The following is a 20,207-nucleotide window of genomic DNA, read 5'->3' on the forward strand; positions in this document are numbered from 1 at the left end:
TAATAATTTTTTAGTAGTTTATGATTCAAAATAAAGTGTGTCATATTTTGGGAATGACTTCATCTAGCCTGACAGACTTAGCTCAGGGTGTCCTTTGTAAACTTAATATGCCAACGACATCCGGTAACAATGGAATACTGTAATCCGGAGGACCATTGTTAAATGGTATGTTTCCCTAAATAAACATGTCAGATATAGTTGATAGAAATACTGGCCTGCTTCTTAGGATTTATTGAAGAACCCGTATTTATCCTTCAAAGTAAGTAGTCACTTCGCTAGCCTCAAAACCAGCCACGTAGTGAAACTGTAATCTTCATCTGATTGCCTAATTGCTACACTTAAACTATTGAAGCTGTCATCACGTGTTCAACTATGGGTTGAAGCACCATTTTATTTGTTCTATTTAGAGAAATAACTGGAGTACACTGGACTTGGATTCTTCTTTTTGTCTCGACATCAGCTCAAACTAGCACCATGTCGACTGCTGTCAGGGGTATGTAACATTCACATGATATTTTGTTCAAACTACACGCCATTACCGTAATTTTCGGACTATAAATCGCGTTTTTTTTTTCATAGTTTGGGGGGGGGGGGCGACTTATACTCAGGAGCGACTTATATATATATGTATATAAGTCGCTCCTGATCACAGGTGGTTCTCATCCTGATCATCGCTCGGCCAGATTCTGCCGTTCTTTCCAACGGGCATTACCGTAATTTTCGGACTATAAATTGCGTTTTGTTCATAGTTTGGGTGGGGGGGGGGGGGGCGACTTATACTCAGGAGCGACTTATATACGTATATATGTTTTTTTTTTTCTCACTTTTCTGGGCATTTTATGGCTGGTGCGATTTATACTCCGGTGCGACTTATAGTCCGAAAATTACGGTACTTGATTTCTACGTTAGCCAGTAATAACAGATGCAGAAACAATTGCATTTCTTCATTCTTGCAGATTCTGCCCGTGTCCCGGTAAGAGTCGCTGGCGATGGCATGGAAACCGAGAAAACGCCCTCCACCCCGGAGCTCAGCACCGACACGTTGCCCTCGAGTCTCTCTGCTGCTCCCTCGGTCAAAGTGGCAAAGCCCAAACACAGCTCCAAGTCTTGCAGTCCTCCTCCCCCTGTTTCCCCACAGCCCCTTGGGGTTCTCCACCTGGGCAAGGTGGGGAGGGAGGCCTGCACGGAGGTGGAAGCCATAAGGATTGTCGTCCCTCGTGCTGCCATAAGTAGAAGCAGCCGCGTAATTGAGGCGAAGGTAGACGTGGGACATCAGGGGGAAGAGCGAAGTTCTTCCCCGCAGCCATCGGTGGATGATTGGAGGGGACAGCTAGAGAAGCTTCAAAACTCTGAACGCAGGCTTCTACAAGACAAGGAGGGCCTCTGCAATCAACTGCGAGTGCAGACCGAGGTAAGACCCACGTGGAGCAAATTAACCGTTTTACGCAAGCAGTCTAAAGTCTTTCGTCACGTGTGACTAGGTGAACCGTGAGCTCAAGAAACTGCTGGTGGCGTCCATGGGTGATGACCTGGAATATCAGTTTGAGCGTCTGGCACGCGAGAAGAACCAGCTGATTCTGGAGAACGAGGCTTTGGGTCGCAGCTTGTCGCATACGGCCGAGCAGCTGGAGCGCATGAGTATCCAGTGCGATGTCTGGAGGAGCAAGTTCCTGGCCAGCAGGTATGAAGATGCTACTGGGAGAGCCAAAATTGGTGGTGTGAAATCAAGGATTAGTTGGACACACTGAAGGACGTAATTATCTTGCTATGCTTTGAAACCATTTCTCTCTCACTCCAGAGTGATGGCAGAGGAGCTGACAAATGCCAGAGCAGCTCTGCAGCGCCAAACCAGAGAGGCACAAGGAGCCATCCAGGACCTGTTGTCGGAGAGGGACGAGTTCTCCAGGGAAATGCTGCTCACTCACAGGTGACGTCTTCGCAGAGGATGGATCCAAATGGTTTTTTCTGGTCCATTAATGAGTGTCTGTCGCCCACCTAAACGGAATGTGTTTGATTGTCGTCAGATCTCTGGAGCAGCTCCTGGTGTCTCTGCAGTGGGGCAGGCAACAGACGTACTACCCCAGCGCGCAGCCGCTCAGCACGGGCGAGATGGCAGCAGCTAATTACAAACTAGCGGACGCCATCAACTCTCACCTGTTGGGCAACGCCCGCAGCGGCGCGGTCAAGAAAAGCCTCGCAGCGGCAGAGCAGCTGTGCAGCACACCGGCGGAGAAGATGGCCGAGAAGGTGCCTCGTTTCGGATCCTGTTCGATTTTTAAATTTGTTATTCACTGGTTTTGTGTTGTAGGTGCTGAAGATTTTAGATCCCATTTCCTGTGCGGAAAACAAGACAGAGTCCGCGCTCAGCGACTCGCCCCCGGCGAACTTTCCGAGCAACAAGAAGAGCATCGGCAGGTTTCACCCGTACACTCGCTACGAGAACATCACGTTCAACTGCTGCGAGCGCTGCACCGGAGACATCCTCGTGCTCTAATCGTGCGGCTGCATGCATCGGCATCTTTTGTGAGAATTTGGTGCTTTTCGGATTTTAGAGTCAAGTCTTTTGATTATTGGATGAAAAAAAATATTTATTGAATTTTTAGAACATGAATAAGTCGGCAAAATTCATGAGTTTGGTCATGTGCCGTGATTGGTTGTTACCGGAGCAGCTGTTATGATGTCATTTAGTGGCACACAACAAATTATCAAGAATTTTTTTCTGGTTGACTTCCCCTTTATTTTGTTTGAAAATGCAGTTACAGAGTTGTGTCATATTTTCTGCTAATTTAATAAAGACCAAAGAAGGTTCTACTGTTGAAAATGTCTCTTGGATGAATTGGATTTCTCCGAAGTTCTGTAGAAAAAGACCAATTTGCCAATATATGACAAATTCAGGCAAATGGCTGGAAACGACGTCCATTTTGTCCAGCCATTAATCGTCATTCCACCACGGCTTGCTTTGGCGCTTTCCTTCCAGACTATTCTTCAGAGATGGCCGCACTCTGCTTGCAGCTCTGCTCTGAGTCGCTCCGGCCTCTTGTTTGAACCCAGCCGAACCGAATTGTCCTTTAGACTTGAACGAACCACTTCTGAGTGTCTTACTTTTTGGACTTGCGTATTTGGAAAACCTGTCTCCGTCCTCTCCCGGTACGCGATTGGTGGTTTCTTGCTGGTCGCGGTGAAAGCCAACATGCTTCCTGGTGGGCACAAACTTCAACGCCTCCTCCCATTTGCCGGTTTCCTTCACGCTGATCATGATACGAATCATCTGATCCAGGGTGAGATTTTTGGCTCCCATCTCCCAGAGTAGGAACTCATCCAGTGGTAAACGGGCTGTGGCCAACTTCAGACGCTTAGCATTGGCCAGAGACAAGCCGGGAAGAATGGACCGGTCCACGAGGGCGCCGACGATGTACACTTTCGAAGGGTCGAAGGTGCGGAGAATGTTCGGCGAGTCGGCCGTGAGGTAAACGAGCCGATCGCGAGGAAACAGATCAACGGGGTGAGCGTGTGTGTCGGTGATGAGCAGGCGGTCCCAGGTTTCCGCACCGTAGCGCTTGAGGAACTCCCTCTTGTAGGCTCCATCTGGTTGAAGGTTACAAAAATGCAGATGGAAAGGCTCCTTGGCACGTCGGTTCCATCCTTCCACCTCCATCAGTTGGGTCACCGTATTTTCAAGCTCCCGCCTGGACATGTGGGACTCGTAGCTCATGTCAAAGACCAAAGGCTGGTCATACAACATGGCCTGGGCGCCCCGCCAGGCCAGAAGTCGGTCCAGGCTGCGACTCCAGAACTGGAGGGAGATAGTGTTTTTCATTTCATTCTGCTCCCCATCTGGATTTTGAGCTCTTTGCTGCTCAAGTGCCGCTTCCCTCTCTGCTTTCTTCTGCTGATTCTTCTCCTTGCGTGCTCTTTTATGCATTTCCTTCGTTGCCAAGTACTTGAGGTACTTCTTTCGAGCTGACTTGGTGGTGAGGTCTGCCACAATCTTTAACTCGTCATCAGACATCTCTTGGGGTACCAGTTTGCCAGCTAGCCGCCACATCGCCACCAGCTCCCGAGCTGCCTCCAAACCTTCTGGAATTTTTTCTTCCTCCTCATCGCGTTCTTCTTCATCCTGAGCATCTTCTTGCTCGGCTGATGAAGCTTGGGATCTCATCACGGATTTCCATTTGTCCAAGTCAACGTTCTCCCTTTTCTGTGGACTCCCAGTACTGAAGAGACGATTTGAGTGGCAAATAGAAAGAGCTGGACGTGTCCTGATTGCTTGCGTTTTGTTGACAAGGCATAACGCCAACCTGCCACTTTTACAGAGTTCATTTAAATGTCGTTGAAGGAAGAGTCGTCCTAACATCTCCATATGTAGGACTGGCAGCAGCAACACAGACAAAGAACCTTTTTTGCACGCGTTGGGATTTTTCACAGGTCAAAAAAGCATAGAGTCCCATTGTGCCATTATCATTGCAGTCGCTGAGTTTTTATTCATTTGCAGTCCACGCTTGATAAAGGTCACGCTGTTAATAAGTGCAACGTTTTAATATGTCGTACTGCAACAGCGAAGCGCTACCCTGTACCACATTCCGCTTTCCATCAATTAAAGCCGATAAAATAACTATAAATCGTGTCTAGTGATTTGGTTATTTTAATAGCCTGTTAACTGTTTTATATTTAAAAAAAAAAAAGATTGCGTAGACTTCTGACATGAAAAGTTACGGCGCTACATTTTCCCTACGGTACGCCAAGGGTGTTGCACTGTTGTGATAACTTCCCGTGTCATAGAACACTTTTTTTTGCCAGCCTGAAAATGAGTTTATTTTTGCCAAAATTGACCTGCAAAAAAGATATAGACGACGTTATCAAAACAGTAGCAGAAAAGGTGGTTGTTTTGAGATTTGGGAGGGATGAAGACTCAGTTTGTCTCCAGCTAGATGAAATTGTAAGTAGTCTTCTATAATGATGTTTGTTGTGAACTATGTTCCTACCTGACGCTGCTTCTGTTTATGTGTAGCTGTCAAAAACGTCACATGACCTGAGCAACATGGCCTCCATCTACATAGTCGATGTAGATAAAGCCCCAATTTACACCAGTTATTTTGATATCAGTTACATCCCATCAACTGTATTCTTTTTCAATGGACAGCACATGAAAGTGGACTATGGGTGAGACCTTTTTAACGTAACAACAGGGCATGATCATTGGGTCATTAAGTCACATATTTAAAATATATATGCATGTTTTTTTTTCTTTCACTCAGGTCACCAGACCACACAAAGTTTGTTGGCAGCTTCAAAACCAAACAAGATTTCATGGATCTTATTGAGGTCATATATAGAGGAGCCATGCGGGGGAAAATGATTGTCCGGAGTCCCATCGACCCCAAAAATATTCCCAAATATGACCTTCTCTACCATGGGATTTGAAATCAACAGCTATTCCGCATGTGATGCGTTAACTACCATTGTTTTAGCTCTTAGCTTCCATCAAACTGGAATGTCCAAGTATCTCTACTGCACATACAATTTTGATCATGTTGAGTGTTGTGATGTTTCCTATGGAAAACAAGTAGGATTACTGTGAAATGTGTATTCATGGAATACAAATGTTATGTTGCAATAAAGTTTTATATTCTGTTCATAAATTGTTCCTTTCCATCTCTAAAAGTAGTGTAGAATTATGTAAACATTTGTAATGATGACAGGGACACACAGACGACTTTACCATAATTGTGGCACTGTATGGTCCAATATAACTAAAAGCAAGTTGAATAAGGAAGGGGAGATAAATTCAGTGAAACCCAGATAGGAATTCAATGGCAATTTTCAAGACTATGTAAACAAAAGAAATAGCGTAGAAATAGAAATAATATGTGAAATCTGAAAATTTAGCGTATAATCTTTGCTTTTAAATTCCACTCCTATACTGCAGATGGCGCAATCGAAATCACAAAAACAACACTGCAAGAAGACAGGAAGTGACGTAATCACCGTGTGCGACCTTGCAAAGCAGGACGTAAAATAAAACAAATAGGACACTTAAATGTTATTACAGCGGCACTTAGACGTGATGTTCTAATTGTTCTAGCATTTCTACCAGGTTTAAGACGATGATCTCTCTCATCAAGGCTGCTGTGGGCAGCGTGACCGCCGCCTGCGCCCACGGCCACCAAACCGGTAATTGAAATAGTCAGCTTGTATTTTGTTTACTGTTGCCTGCAGTGCCTTATAAATCAAATTTATATTTCAAACTCATGCCGACAGGTCTTCTGCACAGTCAGATAAAAGTTCTAACCGCTGGACTGAAGACATTTGGAATCCCTCCAGACTACAGTGGTAACTATTCTGTTCTGAACATCCACAACATCTTCTTGCTCGTATTATAACAGTGGCAGTGTTCCCTTTCTGACTCTTTTTCTTTCTTTTGTTCAAGACGTGGTTCTGCCAGAAAAAGTCAAACTGAAGTTTTTGAACAAGGTGCCCAATTTAAAAAAGGTTAAGAGGGAGATGAAGAAACTCCGGGACATTCGAGGCCCGGCTCCAACTGCAAATAGCTTCACAACTGGACAGTATGCAATAGTGGTAAGGTCAACAATTGTCCGGATCATTATTAGCATGGCGCATTTGACTCTCCTCTTGCTGATACTCAGGCAATGGGAGGAGGCTACCTCCACTGGGGTCACATGGAGATGATGCGTCTCACCATCAACCGCAAGATGGATCCCCGCACCACGTTCGCTCGCTGGCGCATCAATGCTCCTTATAAGCCCATCACGCGCAAAGGGCTGGGTCAGCGCATGGGCGGCGGCAAGGGGGCCATCGACCATTATGTTACGCCTGTCCGCTTTGGTCGCCTCATTGTGGAAGTGGGAGGAAAAGTGGAGCTAGCTGAAGTGGAGCATATTTTGACCCAAGTAGCGAAGAAACTTCCCTTTCCTGCTAAGGTGAGACTACAAAGATGAAAACTTTCAAACGATTTATAAAATATTGTGTCTCCTTTAGGTGATGAGTAAAGAAAGCCTAGAAGCCTTTCATCAGGCCCAAGCCGATATGAAGGAGAACAACCAGAACCCGTGGACCTTCGAGAAGATTGCCCTAGGAAACATGCTTGGTAGCAGAAAGGTCCTCAGCTCGTTTGACCTAAGATATCATGGACGTTTCGCAGGCAAATTTTACATCCCAGGAAGGGTATGACAAACCCCGAATGCCGTATGTGAACTTCGCTGAAGTTTCAAGGACCTTGACTTCAAAATGACTTTTGCAAGACTCTTCCTTTTTTCATTTGTATATGTTCATTTTCTTGGTCTGATCCTATCAAATTCCTTTGATTTTGTATCATCAATAAAATCACACAGTCAGAGTTGAATAAACATTTTGACTCAGTTACGTATATGAACATGTTCATACATTAAATGTGAAAATAAAATTACACAGCACACGTATGTTTGCATAGGCCCTTTGAGAGTTTGTACATTTATTAATATGCTATGTACCGACTCTTTAATTGTACAGTACTACAAGTAACAATAATTCCAGGCAGTTATAATTAGGACGTGTACGCTCATAACATTTTTAAAACCTTAATTCAAATGACTCCCATGACAACCATTAAACTGAACTAGTGTTACGCGGGCTCCCTCTAGCGGGGAAAGCACAGTTTTGTTATTTTCTTTCCATGTTTAACCCAGTGTTAATGTTCAAACTGCGCATAATAGCTTACAATAATTTTAAATACACTTTTTAGGGATAAAATATGTCTTGGTTTTAAAAAAATAAAACACTTAAGCCTACCTTAATGTTGGTTCCGACGTCAGTACAAGGCGTAACCTGGATTTAGTTTGTCCCAAACGTTGACTTACAGGTAGTGATTGAACGCCGTCTCCTTAACAAAAGACAGTGTAAGTGACGATTTTGGGTGACCGAGTTAAAAAGTTAAATCATATATCACAAGTGAATTGCATATTTTGTGCCTATATTTAGGATAAAGGCGTTTTGACAAAAGCAATGTCCCTGATCACGGGTTCATTTTTGTAATTTACGCATGCGCATTTGTACATCCATTTTAAACCCTAGCGCGGAAAATGGTACGTATTTTGAAATCAAACTGCATACAGTCAGTTATTACTTCCGAGTAAATTAACTAAAGCAAACATTTACTATTCGCAATGAAGCCGTTACGTGGTTCTCATCGGGAATCATCAAAAATACCCAACCTGAAAAACAAGTCTAAAAAGAAGACTCGTCCAGCAGCCGATCAACCGGTAAAACAAAACTTCCGATTTGTGGCATGTCGACACCGATTACTACTGGCAAACTCTTTCTATTTTCTCGGAGGATTCACCGCCTGCTACCGACAACAATGACAAGAGCAAACATCAAAACCCTCCAAAAGATGGAAAAGGTTTGAATGACTGATTTCGAGTTTGTTCCATTTTCTTACTTGTCTGTTTCTTGCATCTTCTGCACAGCTTCTAAAACTGCCCCTAAAGTCAAAAGTTCAAAAACCCTCAAACCGATGCCAAGATCCTCCATCAATGCACTGGAGAATATGCTGAACCTTGCAATAATGTGAGTTTGGATCCATACAGAACCTTTTGGACATCCTTAAAATGAAAACGCAATGACATTCTTGACTATGTTTTCAGGACAACTCTTGGTTTGAGACAAACAGAAAAGGAGGAGAGCCAGAAACATCTAAATATTGTGAAAAACAGGTGAGCTCAAAAGACGTAAACAGATTAATAGCTAAGGAATCACCCTCAGATAAAAAAAAATCTCGCACTGAATCCCTTTTCTAGATTCTTGAGTCATTGCGCAGAGCTTCAAGTTCCAGTGCAGAAACATGAAACGTTAGGTCAGTCATGGCCGCGCCACCGTGAGGAGAGCAGAAAGTGCCAGGCCCAAAAGCAAACTCTGACTCCCCTGGAGGTGAGCGAGAGTTTCTCAGCTTGGGTCAAATGGTGCTTTAAATCTCTCTGCATAAAGTGTCAAAGTCGTTGGCTGACTTTCATCACTCAAAGCTGACCGATTTTTCAGGAAGACCTGAAGGCTGTGGTCCGTGCGTTGGAGAGCACAGAAGAGCAGACGTCCTCTTTGCAGCGTGTTTGCAGTTCTCTGAGAGAACAACTGGAAGAGGAGGAGGAGAAAGCTAAAGAGGTGCAAGACATCACGTTCTGGTTTAAGGAATGGAAAGATGCATAAAATCTGGAAATGCTTCTTCTCAACATTGATCTCGGTGTCGTCGTTGTTTGACGTGCGTTTGTGCATCCTGTCAGATGTTACAGAGAAGCAAGCAAGCGGTCGTCCGACTACCTTCTCGCCCGCCTCGGAATGATGAAACAACCTTGGAGGTGAGCATGAATGGTGCATACTTTCACAATGTGTTTCGCAAGGATCTATTGCGTCATAAATGTTCTTCATTGTTAAACAACTTGCTCTCCAAAAATGTGGTTAAAATGGCTGACTTGCATTTCCTTCCAAGAGGAACTGCAAGTTCTAAATAGCATAGATGGAGTAACGTGTTACCACTCTTGGGTAAAAACCCACTTCTGCCACTCAAAAAAAAAAAAAAACCACAAAAGTGGTTCCTCCTGTCTTACATCATTTTACTTTTCCTCAGGCTGAGTTAATGAGAGAATAATTCCCGGACGAAGACTGTGAGACCATCTCGCGTAAACTGGGAGCAATCTTGCAAAAGGAGAAGTGGTGGAATAAAAAAAAACAAGCAGCTAACTTCAGATCGGTTTTGTAAATGTGATTTGTTCCCTGCAAGAAGCTGCTATGTTTTTTTTTGTTTTCTTTAAATAAACTTTCAAGATATGTATAAAAGTGTTTTGGAGTGTTGCAGTTTGTAGCTGACACTTTTTTTAAAAATGTTTTCAATTTCTAAGTCTGCATTTGTAAGAATAAAAGCAATCCTACACCAGTTGTTTGGACTCTCTTGCTACTTTTTAACACATTTTTATTAAGTGTCAAACATCTCCATTTATATACACCAATTTACATCCTTAGAGAAAAGGTTCCATGAAGATATTAGAGTGAGGTCATTTTGTCAGATTTTTCCAGAAATGTTTTTGTCACAACTTACGAGTTGTTTTGGTGGTAGCAGCAAAAAGGTTTGGGTCCACCCAAATGCCAGGAGGCAAGGTAGACAGAACTTTTAAAAAAAAATTATTTTGCAAAAAATAAAATAAAAAAACTTGGCAAGCAAGGCATATGGAATCAAAATTACAAAATGAGTAGGCCTCCAAAACAGTAGACACAAAGAGGTGCACAAAAAAAAACATGGCTGAACTCTCAAATGGAAACTAACACAAACACCTAAAAAAATAAAATAATGAAATGAAGCAGGGATTTAAATACAAACAAATGGACGAGACGACAAGGAACACCTGGACAGGACGTAAGCTGATTGGTTAACACGAGAGACCAGGATGGTGGAAACAAAACGAAGAAGACCAAAAAAAAAAACATAACATGAAACAAAAACAATCCTGACAATTTTGTTCTTTGCTTAAAACCTCTTCTTGAAGGCTGAAGAGAGTGAATCTTTAATGCATGCATTGAGAAATGCAATATATTAACAGCACATATTTTGTTTACAATTGCATCAGCCCATGTCCAGTTTATTTAAGCAATAAAAACACCCTTAATTAAAGGAAATATATTATTTTCTCACGTTCAGCCAAAGAGCTTCTCCTGTAGTTGGAAAAAAATGTTATTTGTAAATACCGTTTTTTTCCGTGTATAGTGCGCCCCCATGTATAGTACGCACCCCTAAAAATGGCATGCTGATGCTGGAAAAAAGCTTGTACCCATGTATAATACGCACCCAATTTTTATGAATTTTTTTTAAAAAAAAAATTTTTTTTTTTTTTTTTTTTTAAGTCCCAATGATCGTCACACACGCAGGGAGGCAATGGGTCCCATTTTTATAGTCTTTGGTATGGTCTTAACTAGGCTGGATGTAATTTTTTTTGTTGGCGTTGATTTCTCCGACTGCCCGTAAACGCACCACCGCGCTCCGTGCGCATGGAGCGTGTTTGAAGTGAACAGCAGAGAAGAAAGGAACAAGGCAAAGTGTTGTGAAATAAAATATTACCTGTAATACGGATTTAGGTAGAGAACTGAACTCTCGCTCTTTATATAGCTGACGTGTCTTGCTCATCCGTTCTGCGCATCTGTAATGGCGGCCTCCGTATGATATCCGGTTTGCGTGTGTGCGAGAGCGAGAGAGAGCGAGAGAGAGAGTGCGCGAGAGAACGCTCAACCGTAGCGCGCCGCCGACCGCCCAACTGCACCGGGCTGGTCGATTATTGTGACAGAGCCGTCGCTGAAATTTAGAAGATATTTTTAAAGTCCTGATGTACTTTCTAAAATTTAAGTGGACCTCAGTGCGCACTGCGCAGGGAGCTTAATTTGGTGCAGCGCGCCGGGCGCTCACTGTCGCATTGCTTAAAGAGCGCCTTTGTGTTTTAGGATGAACAGCAGAGACCAAAGGAACAAGGCAAAGTGTTGTGAAATAAAATATTACCTGTAATACGCATTTTGTTATTTGCTGATTGAAACTGCTAATTAAACTGTGAATTGAAACTAATAGGAAGAAAACAACTCTCGCTCTTTATATAGCTGACGTGTCTTGCGCATCCGTTCTGTGCATTTTATTTCACAACACTTTGCCTTTCTTCTCTGCTGTTCACTTCAAACACGCTCCATGCGACCGCAATGCTCTCGTATCAGACGCTTGCTCGATCACCTGCTCGTTTGCTGTCCCGTGCGCGCACGAAGCGCGGTGGTGCGTTTACGGGCAGTCGGAGAAATCAACGCCAACAAAAAAATTTACATCCAGCCTAGTTAAGACCATACCAAAGACTATAAAAATGGGACCCATTGCCTCCCTGCGTGTGTGACGATCATTGGGACTTAAAAAAAAAAAAAAAAAAAATTAAAAAAAAAAAAATTTTTTTTTTTTATTTCTTTTTTGTACCCATGTATAATGCGCACCCCGGATTTTAGGACAATAAATTCGTAAAATTTTGCGCACTATACACGGAAAAAAACGGTAGTAGTGCATTCGTTCGTTCGTTCGTTCGTTCGTTCGTTCGTTCATTCGTTCATTCATTCGAATAAAATTCATTCATTCATTTGTCTGCAGATTGTTGCTCTCACTGAACTATGCCTCAGTCCCCTCCGGAAGTTTTCAACCAATGTCAGTTCGCTAAATGTGGGACGTCTTCAGTGATCTCTTGCGAATGGACTCGAAGGAGTCATCGTTGAAGAGCCGTTCAACGGTGGAGACGACCGAAGCTCGGACGGCGCGGCCGAGGCCTCGGGCGGCGAAAACGTAGAGGACGGGGTTGAGGGCACTCTTGGCGTACACCAGGTACAGAGAGATGTACGTTCCGTAAGATGCCTTTTTATAAAGCTCGGCTCTATCGGGTTGTCCTTGAGCCAAGGCCCGTAAGAATCGGCACACAAAGTAGGGCACCCAGCAGATGAGAAAGAGCAGCATGGTGAAAAAGAGCACCTGATACATCCTGGCCATTTTGCGTGAAGCCGTCGGGGAGGAGGACGTGGGACTAATGGGCACCGATTGCTGGATCTTTAGCAAAATGGCCAAATTGCTTCCTAAAAACACCAAGAGGGGCAGGATGAAACCTGCAACCGTTTCCGTGACGACCAACCCCGTGTCGTAGGTGCCGCTTTCCAGACACTGGTACGTGCCGTTGCTTTCTTTCAGAACGGCGCTGTGCAGGTAAGGGGCGGACAGGACGGTGGCCAGCAGCCAGGATAGTCCACAAGCCAACGGAACGGCCCAGGCGGGGCGCTGCAGCCGAGCCCAAACGGGCCTGAGCAGACACAGGCATCGCTCCACCGCCACGGCGCACACCAGAAAGGCCGACACGTACAAACCCAAACCTCGAAGGAACATGACCAGGCGGCATAAAGCCGAGCCGAAGGGCCAGCTGTTATTGTGGGCCAGGTATCCCAACATGAGGGGGGTCCTCAGGATCAGCACCAGGTCCGCCAGCGCCAGGTTGAGCACGTAGATTCGAAAACTGCTGGCGGACCGAGTCTCTCCCCTGCTGCCTCTGCGTATGAGATAACGTCGACTCTGGCTAAGCGCCCAAACTACCAGCATGTTCAAAGGTACGCCCACCTTTTGGGAGAAGAAAACAAAAAACCAGCAAGATTGGATCCTCGGAATCGTGAGGCGCCAAAGAAAACATTTGTGACGGAGACCCACCAGAAAAATGAGCACGGTGGCAGTCATCTGGATTCCTCGGACCGCCTCTGCCCGCCAAGAGCTGCTCACAAGTTCTTCCACCATCTGCGTTTCATTCATGGCCGCCATCAAAGGCATGCCAAAATATCAACTTTGATTGAGGTGGTCAAAAGCTCCAACTCAACTCAGTGGCCTGTAACATGAACAAAATGGAAGATTGCATACGAGCATAGATTTCTTGTGCAACTCGCCCGAGATTTCCACATCCCAGTTTTGCAGACCATATGGACGTATCGTAAACTTCTGTTCGTTTGCATAATAAATGTGCACACTTTGCAGTTTTATAGTTTCTATGGACTTACTTTCCTGGAATGTACCATACATTTCAGCATACATACATTTTGCATACCTTAATTAATCCAACTGAATTAATAATAAAAAATAATTAGTAAAAAATTATAAAAAATATATATACCGTAATTTTCGGACTATAAGTCGTGTTTTTTTTCATAGTTTGGGTGGGGGGGCGACTTATACTCAGAAGCGACTTATATACATATATATGTTTTTTTTTCTCTTTTTTGGGCATTTTATGGCTGGTGCGACTTATACTCCGGTGCGATTTATAGTCCGAAAATTACGGTAATAATAAAAAATAATAATAATGAATTAAACTGTAGATTGTATAATATAGTGTTGGTTATTCAGCGGTTAGTTTACTTTTTAAGAATCAAGCCCACACAAAGTCGTTCTAGCACCGAGTCATGACTAAAAAGACAAGAATGTGTTCTTTCTTGGAGCCAAAGTTGCCTTGGAGGCATCTCCAAACATGCACCTACACCTCACCCGTTTCTGCGGGCATGAACACACAACACATGCAACCGCACCTACTTTGCGCTACGACATTTAATACATAAGCATATACACAAAATATACATGTGAAGGACTCGATTTGTAGAGCACACACAAATAATTGTGTGACCTCGAAAAGAGCGAGGACGTTCCAAATTGAAACGTGCAAATGAAAAATGACTCCCTTACCTGGTTTTTGGTGTGGCTTAAAGAGATCTGGCGAGAGAAAAAGAAAAAGCTGCTTGGCTATTAGACTTGCCTCTCTCATCTCTCCCACCTCTCTCCCTCTCTTTCGCTCTCTCTCTCACCCTCCTTTCTTTCCTGTGTGCGATTGCTTCACAGGCATCCTCCTACGAACACGGCTAAAACAAATATTCCATTTTTTTCTTCAAGATGTCCATCGTTGAGCAAGGAAAACAAAGATGTGGAGGAACAGTTGGTTCTTTATTTGCAAGATCTTGGCTTGTTTAATGGCGCTCAATGCACAAGGCACTTCAGCAGATGAAGCAATGTCTAGATCTAATCTAGATCAGAAGGTTTTATAGTGGCCACTAGCAGAAACCAGGAAGTCAAGAAAAGGGAGAGAAAGAAAAACATGATCTTGTGAGGTTGTTATCACCTGAATGTTCTGTGTCTGTGTCATGGAGAAATACTCAGCACTGTGTGTTGTGTCAGTGTATGATAAGAGAAACTATGTAACTATATTTGTGTAAAATAATAAGAATGCTCACATATTGCTGTTGCTCTCCCTTTATAACACAAGTGGACCTGGCCATTTGATGAGGTGCAATTTTAGATTTGAAAAGACTGCAAATATTTTCTACATGAACTTGCACAGATATGAGGATGACAGATTTGAAAGGATGACATTTTTCCATTCATGTCATCGGTCCACATTGCCTTGAATGGCAGCAATGACAGTCTAATCTCCTAATTAATTGTAATCAGTAAATTTCTTATTTCTTTCAAATGTCACAAGCCCGTTTTTAAAAGTTCCACTTTGAAAAAAGAAAATGGGAACGGATTCATGCATTACTTGATGCCCTCCTGTAGATGTCACCCCTTTACATTTATTCTCATGTGTGGGAAATGAAAAGCAGGAGGTGGGTGATGTCAGATAACTGCAATTTTGAAATGTAAATGTCCACATTTAAAAGTTTATTAACAATTCTGATACTTATACCATTTATTATTATTATTATTATTATTATTATTATTATTATTATTATTATTATTATTATTATTATTATTAATAATAATAATAATAATAATAATAATAATAATAATTATTATTATTATTATTATTGTTATTATTATTGTTATTATTATTCACAGTTTAAAACAGGTTTATTCCGTGTTTGACTAATTTGGCAATTATATTTCCAACACATCAATGAATATGATTTACATAAAGGGTTGTTATGTATAGTCTTGGAATATTGATGATGCTGTTTAATTAAATGGAATCAAATTCAACAGTCAAACTTGACTTATCCTCTACGCGCACTGCTTCTACTACCAATACAGCCAACAGCTGTAATTTACAAAAGGATATTACAAACTTATTTTTAAACTGATTTGCACATTTCAATTCCTACTAAGAAAACTAAATGTAACACTTTTTGTGACAAACATGGAGAGATCTGGTAAGGAGAAAAGCTTTCCCTCATATACATTCTTTAAAACGATTTGAATTCACACAGACTAGAGTCAAATCGTGTTTCTTTTGTTTTGCTAATGGTTTTTATTTGTTTTTTTACAGACTGTTTTCAATATTAATTGAACCTTTTTGATGAGGGAAAAACAATATCGACTAGATATATTTATTTTTTTCAAATCAGACTGTTTCTTTTGTTTTTGCTGATGACTGTTATATGAAGTCTTAATTAAACCTTTTTGCTGGAGGGAAAAACATTATTGACTGGATGTATTTATTTATTTTTTCTCCTCCCACGCTTCGCACTCATTAGATGCAACTGCTAATTTGACGGCGGCATATATATTTCATTTGTGGAAGTGAATCGTGAGAGCAGCTTGCCTCTTTTCCCCTGTGACGAACACCCACGCTTCCTTTAAATCTGCTCATTTTAGATGCAGCCCTTAAATCGGGGAAACTCGTAAATGTTTTTGTGTCACACAGTGAGAGATGCCAAGATCTGTCTTGCTCATCGTGTCAGTCGGGATTTTAGTCGCACAGTGAAATGACGCGTGCTTTCTGAACAGCCAAAATCATCATCTTGTTGAGATGAAACCAAAGAAAGAAAGAAAGAAAGAAAGAAAGAAAGAAAGAAAGAAAGAAAGAAAGAAAGAAAGAAAGAAAGAAAGAAAGAAAGAAAAAAGATAGACAGACAGAAAGAAAGAAAGAAAGAAAGCAGGAAAGAAAGAAAGAAAGAATGAATGAAAGAACAAAAAAGACAGACAGACAGACAGACAGACAGACAGACAGACAGACAGACAGACAGACAGACAGACAGACAGACAGACAGACAGACAGACAGACAGACAGACAGACAGACAGACAGACAGACAGACAGACAGAAGAAAGAAAGAAAGAAAGAAAGAAAGAAAGAAAGAAAGAAAGAAAGAAAGAAAGAAAGAAAGAAAGAAAGAAAGAAAGAAAGAAAGAAAGAAAGAAAGAAAGAAAGAAAGAAAGAAAGAAAGAAAGAAAGAAAGAAAAAAGATAGACAGACAGAAAGAAAGAAAGAAAGAAAGCAGGAAAGAAAGAAAGAAAGAATGAATGAAAGAACAAAAAAGACAGACCGACAGAATTAAAGAAAGAAAGAAAGAAAGAAAGAAAGAAAGACGAAAAAAGACAGACAGACAGAAAGAAAGAAAGAAAGAAAGAAAAGACAGACAGACAGACAGACAGAGAAAGAAAGATAGAATGAAAGAAAGAACAAAAAAGACAGACAGACAAAGAAAGAAAGAAAGAAAGAAAAAAGACAGACAGAGAGACCGACAGAATGAAAGAAAGACAGAAAGAAAGAAATGAAGAAAAAAGACAGACAGACAAACAGACAAACAGACAGAAAGAAAGAAAGAAAGAAAGAAAGAAAGAAAGAAAGAAAGAAAGAAAGAAAGAAAGAAAGAAAGAAAGAAAGAAAGAAAGAAAGAAAGAAAGAAAGAAAGAAAGAAAGAAAGAAAGAAAGAAAGAAAGAAAGAAAGAAAGAAAGAAAGAAATGAATTTCCCCCCCTTCAGCTGCCGCACGTGAAAGCAGGTGCAGGTGAAATGTTATCTGCTGCTATATCAGCTGTCTTTCGACGTTTGCGCTTAAAACCGCACGCGACGGTAAAACGGCGTGACGCCATGGATGTTGCCCACGTGGAAAAACAGTGACGCGCAAAGACAGCTTAGAAAAGCAGGACAAAGTCACCGTGACGTTTGCAAACCTTCTAAAGTTGAAAGTATCATGAGAAAGAATTGCTCTTCTCACACAACAAGCACCAAAACCAAAATCCCAACTTGTGAATTTCCACATCGCAGGACGGGGCCTCCCCTAGATTCGAGTACTCTTCCCCCACCCCCCCATGCCAGCAAGTATGACGTCATCTCTTATCACATTTACTTTCTCGATACGATCACGTCGTCTGTTTATATCGAGAGTTGGCACGAGCGTTTCCTGCAAGCGTCGACGGGGGAGCCACCTTGGGCTCTCTGAATCAGATCATTACTATCTGACTTGCTCGTCGGGCCGTCACATGCAAACGGTGACCTGAGAAGTCTTAATGAGGATTGTGTCACAGTCATTTAGCGGAAAAGAACAGCTCTCAAAATCCCCACCTTAACTGACATTTTGCCTCCAATTCATCTCATCGCCGGCTGACACCATTAAAGCGTGCAGACCTTCAACACGTTGTCACCAGATATGATTTCAGACAATCGTCTCACACCAAAGCAGGACCCTTCATTAGTGTTGTCCAGTGATGCGAACAGCTCCATAATTACAATAATGCTTAGTATCCCTGATTGGCTAGCGACCACTTCAGGGTGTACGCCATCCCTCGCTCAAAGTCATCTAAAAAAAAAAAATCTTAATTTCAATGGATGGTGTTTAGCATTGGCTGCAGATTTGTCGTGCCAAGAAATGAAAGACTTCCGTCCGTCGTGAGGCGTTTAAAGTCAAGTTAGCATGCTAATTGCTAGCATCATTTGCCATCGCATCAAAGAGCTGAGCATTGTGTTTGAGTAGGGAATCACTTTTAGTGGTAGCGTATTTTCCGGACTATAAGGCGCACCGGACTATAAGGCGCACCGGACATTCATAGCCCATTTTAAAACTTTGTCCTTATATAGATAGATAGATAGATCTTTATTTGTCATTGTAACATGTACAACGAAATTTAAAAAGTGCCATATAAGGCGCACCGGACTATAAAGCGCACCATGAATGCATCATGTCAGATTTTTAATCCAAATCAAATCATTCTCCAGTTTATCTTTTTTATTTCAACTTCAAATGCAACAAATGACTTTATAATCACAAAATAATGATCGATCGTCTTTTTGATTCATGATTCATAGTCTTCAGTGGCCCACTTATGATTGATTTCATGACACAATGCTTCGGGCCAGTTTCAATTTAGGAATTTGGTCCATATATAAGGCACACTGGACTATAAGGCGCACTGTCGGCTTTTGAGAGAATTTTAGGTTTTTAGGTGCGCCTTATAGTCCGGAAAATACGGTAATTCAATTTGAAAGAAAAGACTAGAAAAGTCGATTTCACTCGACACGCTCATTTTCCCAACGACCTCGTTACTGACGGTGTTGCTAGCATAACTGTAAACAAGCTGGTAAATTTCAAGAAATGAAAACACATCACTTCTGTAGGCTGCATTTACATACAAGACAAAGTTTTCACGTGTGATGTTTTTTCTTGATAGAGTTTTGAGGGGGATTTTACATGAGTCACGTCAAATGTTTAAAAGACACCCACATTCAGATGCACTGCTCAATGGGAGAGACGCTCAGAAGGTGGAGGAGCGAAGCCACACGGGAAACCAGCAACCCGTTGACAAAAGAGGAAGTCGGGCTACGTCGAGGCAGGTCAGTGAATACTTCAGTATGCACACTTTGCAGCAAAATGTACTTTTCCCTATTTGGAAGTTGTGTTTAAAGAAAAAAAAAAAATCACATTCAATAATTATCAGCAGAAATGTTACAAAAATATACTGTTTAAAAGATATAAAATATCTAATTAAGCAAATTTGACCTAGATAAAATGCAGTACAATAATGTTTGACTGTTTAAAAAATTCAGTTTTCCCAGGTAAAGCGAGTTCACCATGTGGGCGATGATGGCAAAGTCCCAGAACGAGGTTAATGCTAATCGTGATAGGGGTTGATTTCATCGGACACCTGCCATGTTAGCATTAGCTTCACTTTGGGAGAATTCAACGCAAGCTGAATGGAACTGATTGCCACCACTGAGGAATATGGAGCAGAAATAAAAAGGTTCAAAAGGTGCACGGAGCAATTCTTCACCGACGTTTCCACGCTGCCATCACTGTGAGACTCGTTTTAGCATGTAACAATTGAGGCTGTATGAATAATTGATTGGCAAAGGATTACATTTAATGAGCCACGTTGGAATAGATTATAATTCGGCCTCCGTTTCCTTTCCTGGACATTGCTTCAATTGTTGATGTCATTGCAGTGTGTTCAGCATTTGATGAGCTACAAAACACTTTAATGTTTGGATCCAATCAAAAATGTCGGTTTTCGATGTATTCAGTGTTGTGGTAGGACGGTTCACTTTGGGACCAGCGCATAAATAAAATATCTGAAGATTTTTTTACCAACTAAATGTGTGTGTATGTGTGTATATATATATATATATACCGTAATTTTCGGACTATAAATCACGTTTTTTTTCATAGTTTGGGTGGGGGGGGGGCGACTTATACTCAGGAGCAACTTATATACATATATATGTTTTTTTCACTTTTTTGGGCATTTTATGGCTGGTGCGATTTATACTCCGGTGCGACTTATAGTCCGAAAATTACGGTATATATATATATATATATATATATTAATGCTGTACAACATGATCTCTTCACAACTGCCATTTTCATTTCGATTGACTTTGGTGAGCCACAAACGTCCTTCATTTTGATGCTGTCCGTATACGCCA

At 41.8% G+C, this 20,207-nt stretch overlaps 6 protein-coding genes and 1 long non-coding RNA gene across 9 annotated transcripts; 5 read left to right on the forward strand and 2 right to left on the reverse strand.

The window, feature by feature from the left end:
- Positions 1–26: 26 nt before the first annotated feature.
- On the forward strand, positions 27–2,821 carry blzf1 (basic leucine zipper nuclear factor 1). 3 transcript variants are annotated; one of them, XM_061276029.1, is made up of 7 exons: positions 106–259; positions 408–493; positions 957–1,411; positions 1,482–1,681; positions 1,799–1,927; positions 2,025–2,247; positions 2,309–2,821. In XM_061276029.1, exons 2-7 carry the CDS (start codon positions 475–477, stop codon positions 2,492–2,494), a joined length of 1,212 nt encoding a protein of 403 aa, XP_061132013.1. In that variant the 5' UTR covers positions 106–259; positions 408–474; the 3' UTR covers positions 2,495–2,821. The 3 variants fall into 3 exon arrangements, with proteins under 3 accessions (XP_061132012.1, XP_061132011.1, XP_061132013.1); XM_061276028.1 differs by having other exon boundaries at positions 27–165; positions 2,025–2,821; XM_061276027.1 differs by having other exon boundaries at positions 105–259; positions 2,025–2,821.
- A 105-nt stretch (positions 2,822–2,926) lies between these two features.
- Positions 2,927–4,555, reverse strand: trmt10c (tRNA methyltransferase 10C, mitochondrial RNase P subunit). Its single transcript, XM_061276026.1, has one exon. It carries the CDS (start codon positions 4,358–4,360, stop codon positions 2,933–2,935), a length of 1,428 nt encoding a protein of 475 aa, XP_061132010.1. The 5' UTR covers positions 4,361–4,555; the 3' UTR covers positions 2,927–2,932.
- Positions 4,556–4,746: 191 nt separating this feature from the next.
- txnl4b (thioredoxin-like 4B) lies at positions 4,747–5,639 on the forward strand. The gene is made up of 3 exons (XM_061276034.1): positions 4,747–4,936; positions 5,009–5,160; positions 5,256–5,639. The coding sequence occupies exons 1-3, from the start codon at positions 4,805–4,807 to the stop codon at positions 5,419–5,421; spliced, it is 450 nt and encodes a 149-aa protein (XP_061132018.1). The 5' UTR covers positions 4,747–4,804; the 3' UTR covers positions 5,422–5,639.
- Positions 5,640–5,951: 312 nt separating this feature from the next.
- Positions 5,952–7,364, forward strand: mrpl16 (mitochondrial ribosomal protein L16). The gene is made up of 5 exons (XM_061276030.1): positions 5,952–6,171; positions 6,259–6,330; positions 6,428–6,576; positions 6,645–6,938; positions 6,997–7,364. Exons 1-5 carry the CDS (start codon positions 6,105–6,107, stop codon positions 7,186–7,188), a joined length of 774 nt encoding a protein of 257 aa, XP_061132014.1. The 5' UTR covers positions 5,952–6,104; the 3' UTR covers positions 7,189–7,364.
- Positions 7,365–8,084: 720 nt separating this feature from the next.
- On the forward strand, positions 8,085–9,922 carry cenpq (centromere protein Q). The gene is made up of 8 exons (XM_061276032.1): positions 8,085–8,255; positions 8,329–8,395; positions 8,463–8,562; positions 8,640–8,708; positions 8,793–8,922; positions 9,031–9,150; positions 9,270–9,344; positions 9,614–9,922. The coding sequence occupies exons 1-8, from the start codon at positions 8,160–8,162 to the stop codon at positions 9,632–9,634; spliced, it is 678 nt and encodes a 225-aa protein (XP_061132016.1). The 5' UTR covers positions 8,085–8,159; the 3' UTR covers positions 9,635–9,922.
- Positions 9,923–11,957: 2,035 nt separating this feature from the next.
- LOC133153211 (C5a anaphylatoxin chemotactic receptor 1) lies at positions 11,958–14,606 on the reverse strand. Its single transcript, XM_061277336.1, has 3 exons — positions 14,261–14,606; positions 13,241–13,412; positions 11,958–13,153 (listed from the first exon to the last, which is right to left on the reverse strand). The coding sequence occupies exons 2-3, from the start codon at positions 13,355–13,357 to the stop codon at positions 12,212–12,214; spliced, it is 1,059 nt and encodes a 352-aa protein (XP_061133320.1). The 5' UTR covers positions 13,358–13,412; positions 14,261–14,606; the 3' UTR covers positions 11,958–12,211.
- A 4,424-nt stretch (positions 14,607–19,030) lies between these two features.
- Positions 19,031–19,877, forward strand: LOC133152811 (uncharacterized). The gene is made up of 2 exons (XR_009714193.1): positions 19,031–19,118; positions 19,332–19,877. It is a non-coding gene; the product is annotated as an uncharacterized LOC133152811 (long non-coding RNA).
- The last annotated feature ends 330 nt before the right edge of the window (positions 19,878–20,207 follow it).

The sequence above is a fragment of the Syngnathus typhle genome, linkage group LG4 (assembly GCF_033458585.1).
Source record: "Syngnathus typhle isolate RoL2023-S1 ecotype Sweden linkage group LG4, RoL_Styp_1.0, whole genome shotgun sequence".
Lineage (NCBI taxonomy): Eukaryota > Metazoa > Chordata > Actinopteri > Syngnathiformes > Syngnathidae > Syngnathus > Syngnathus typhle.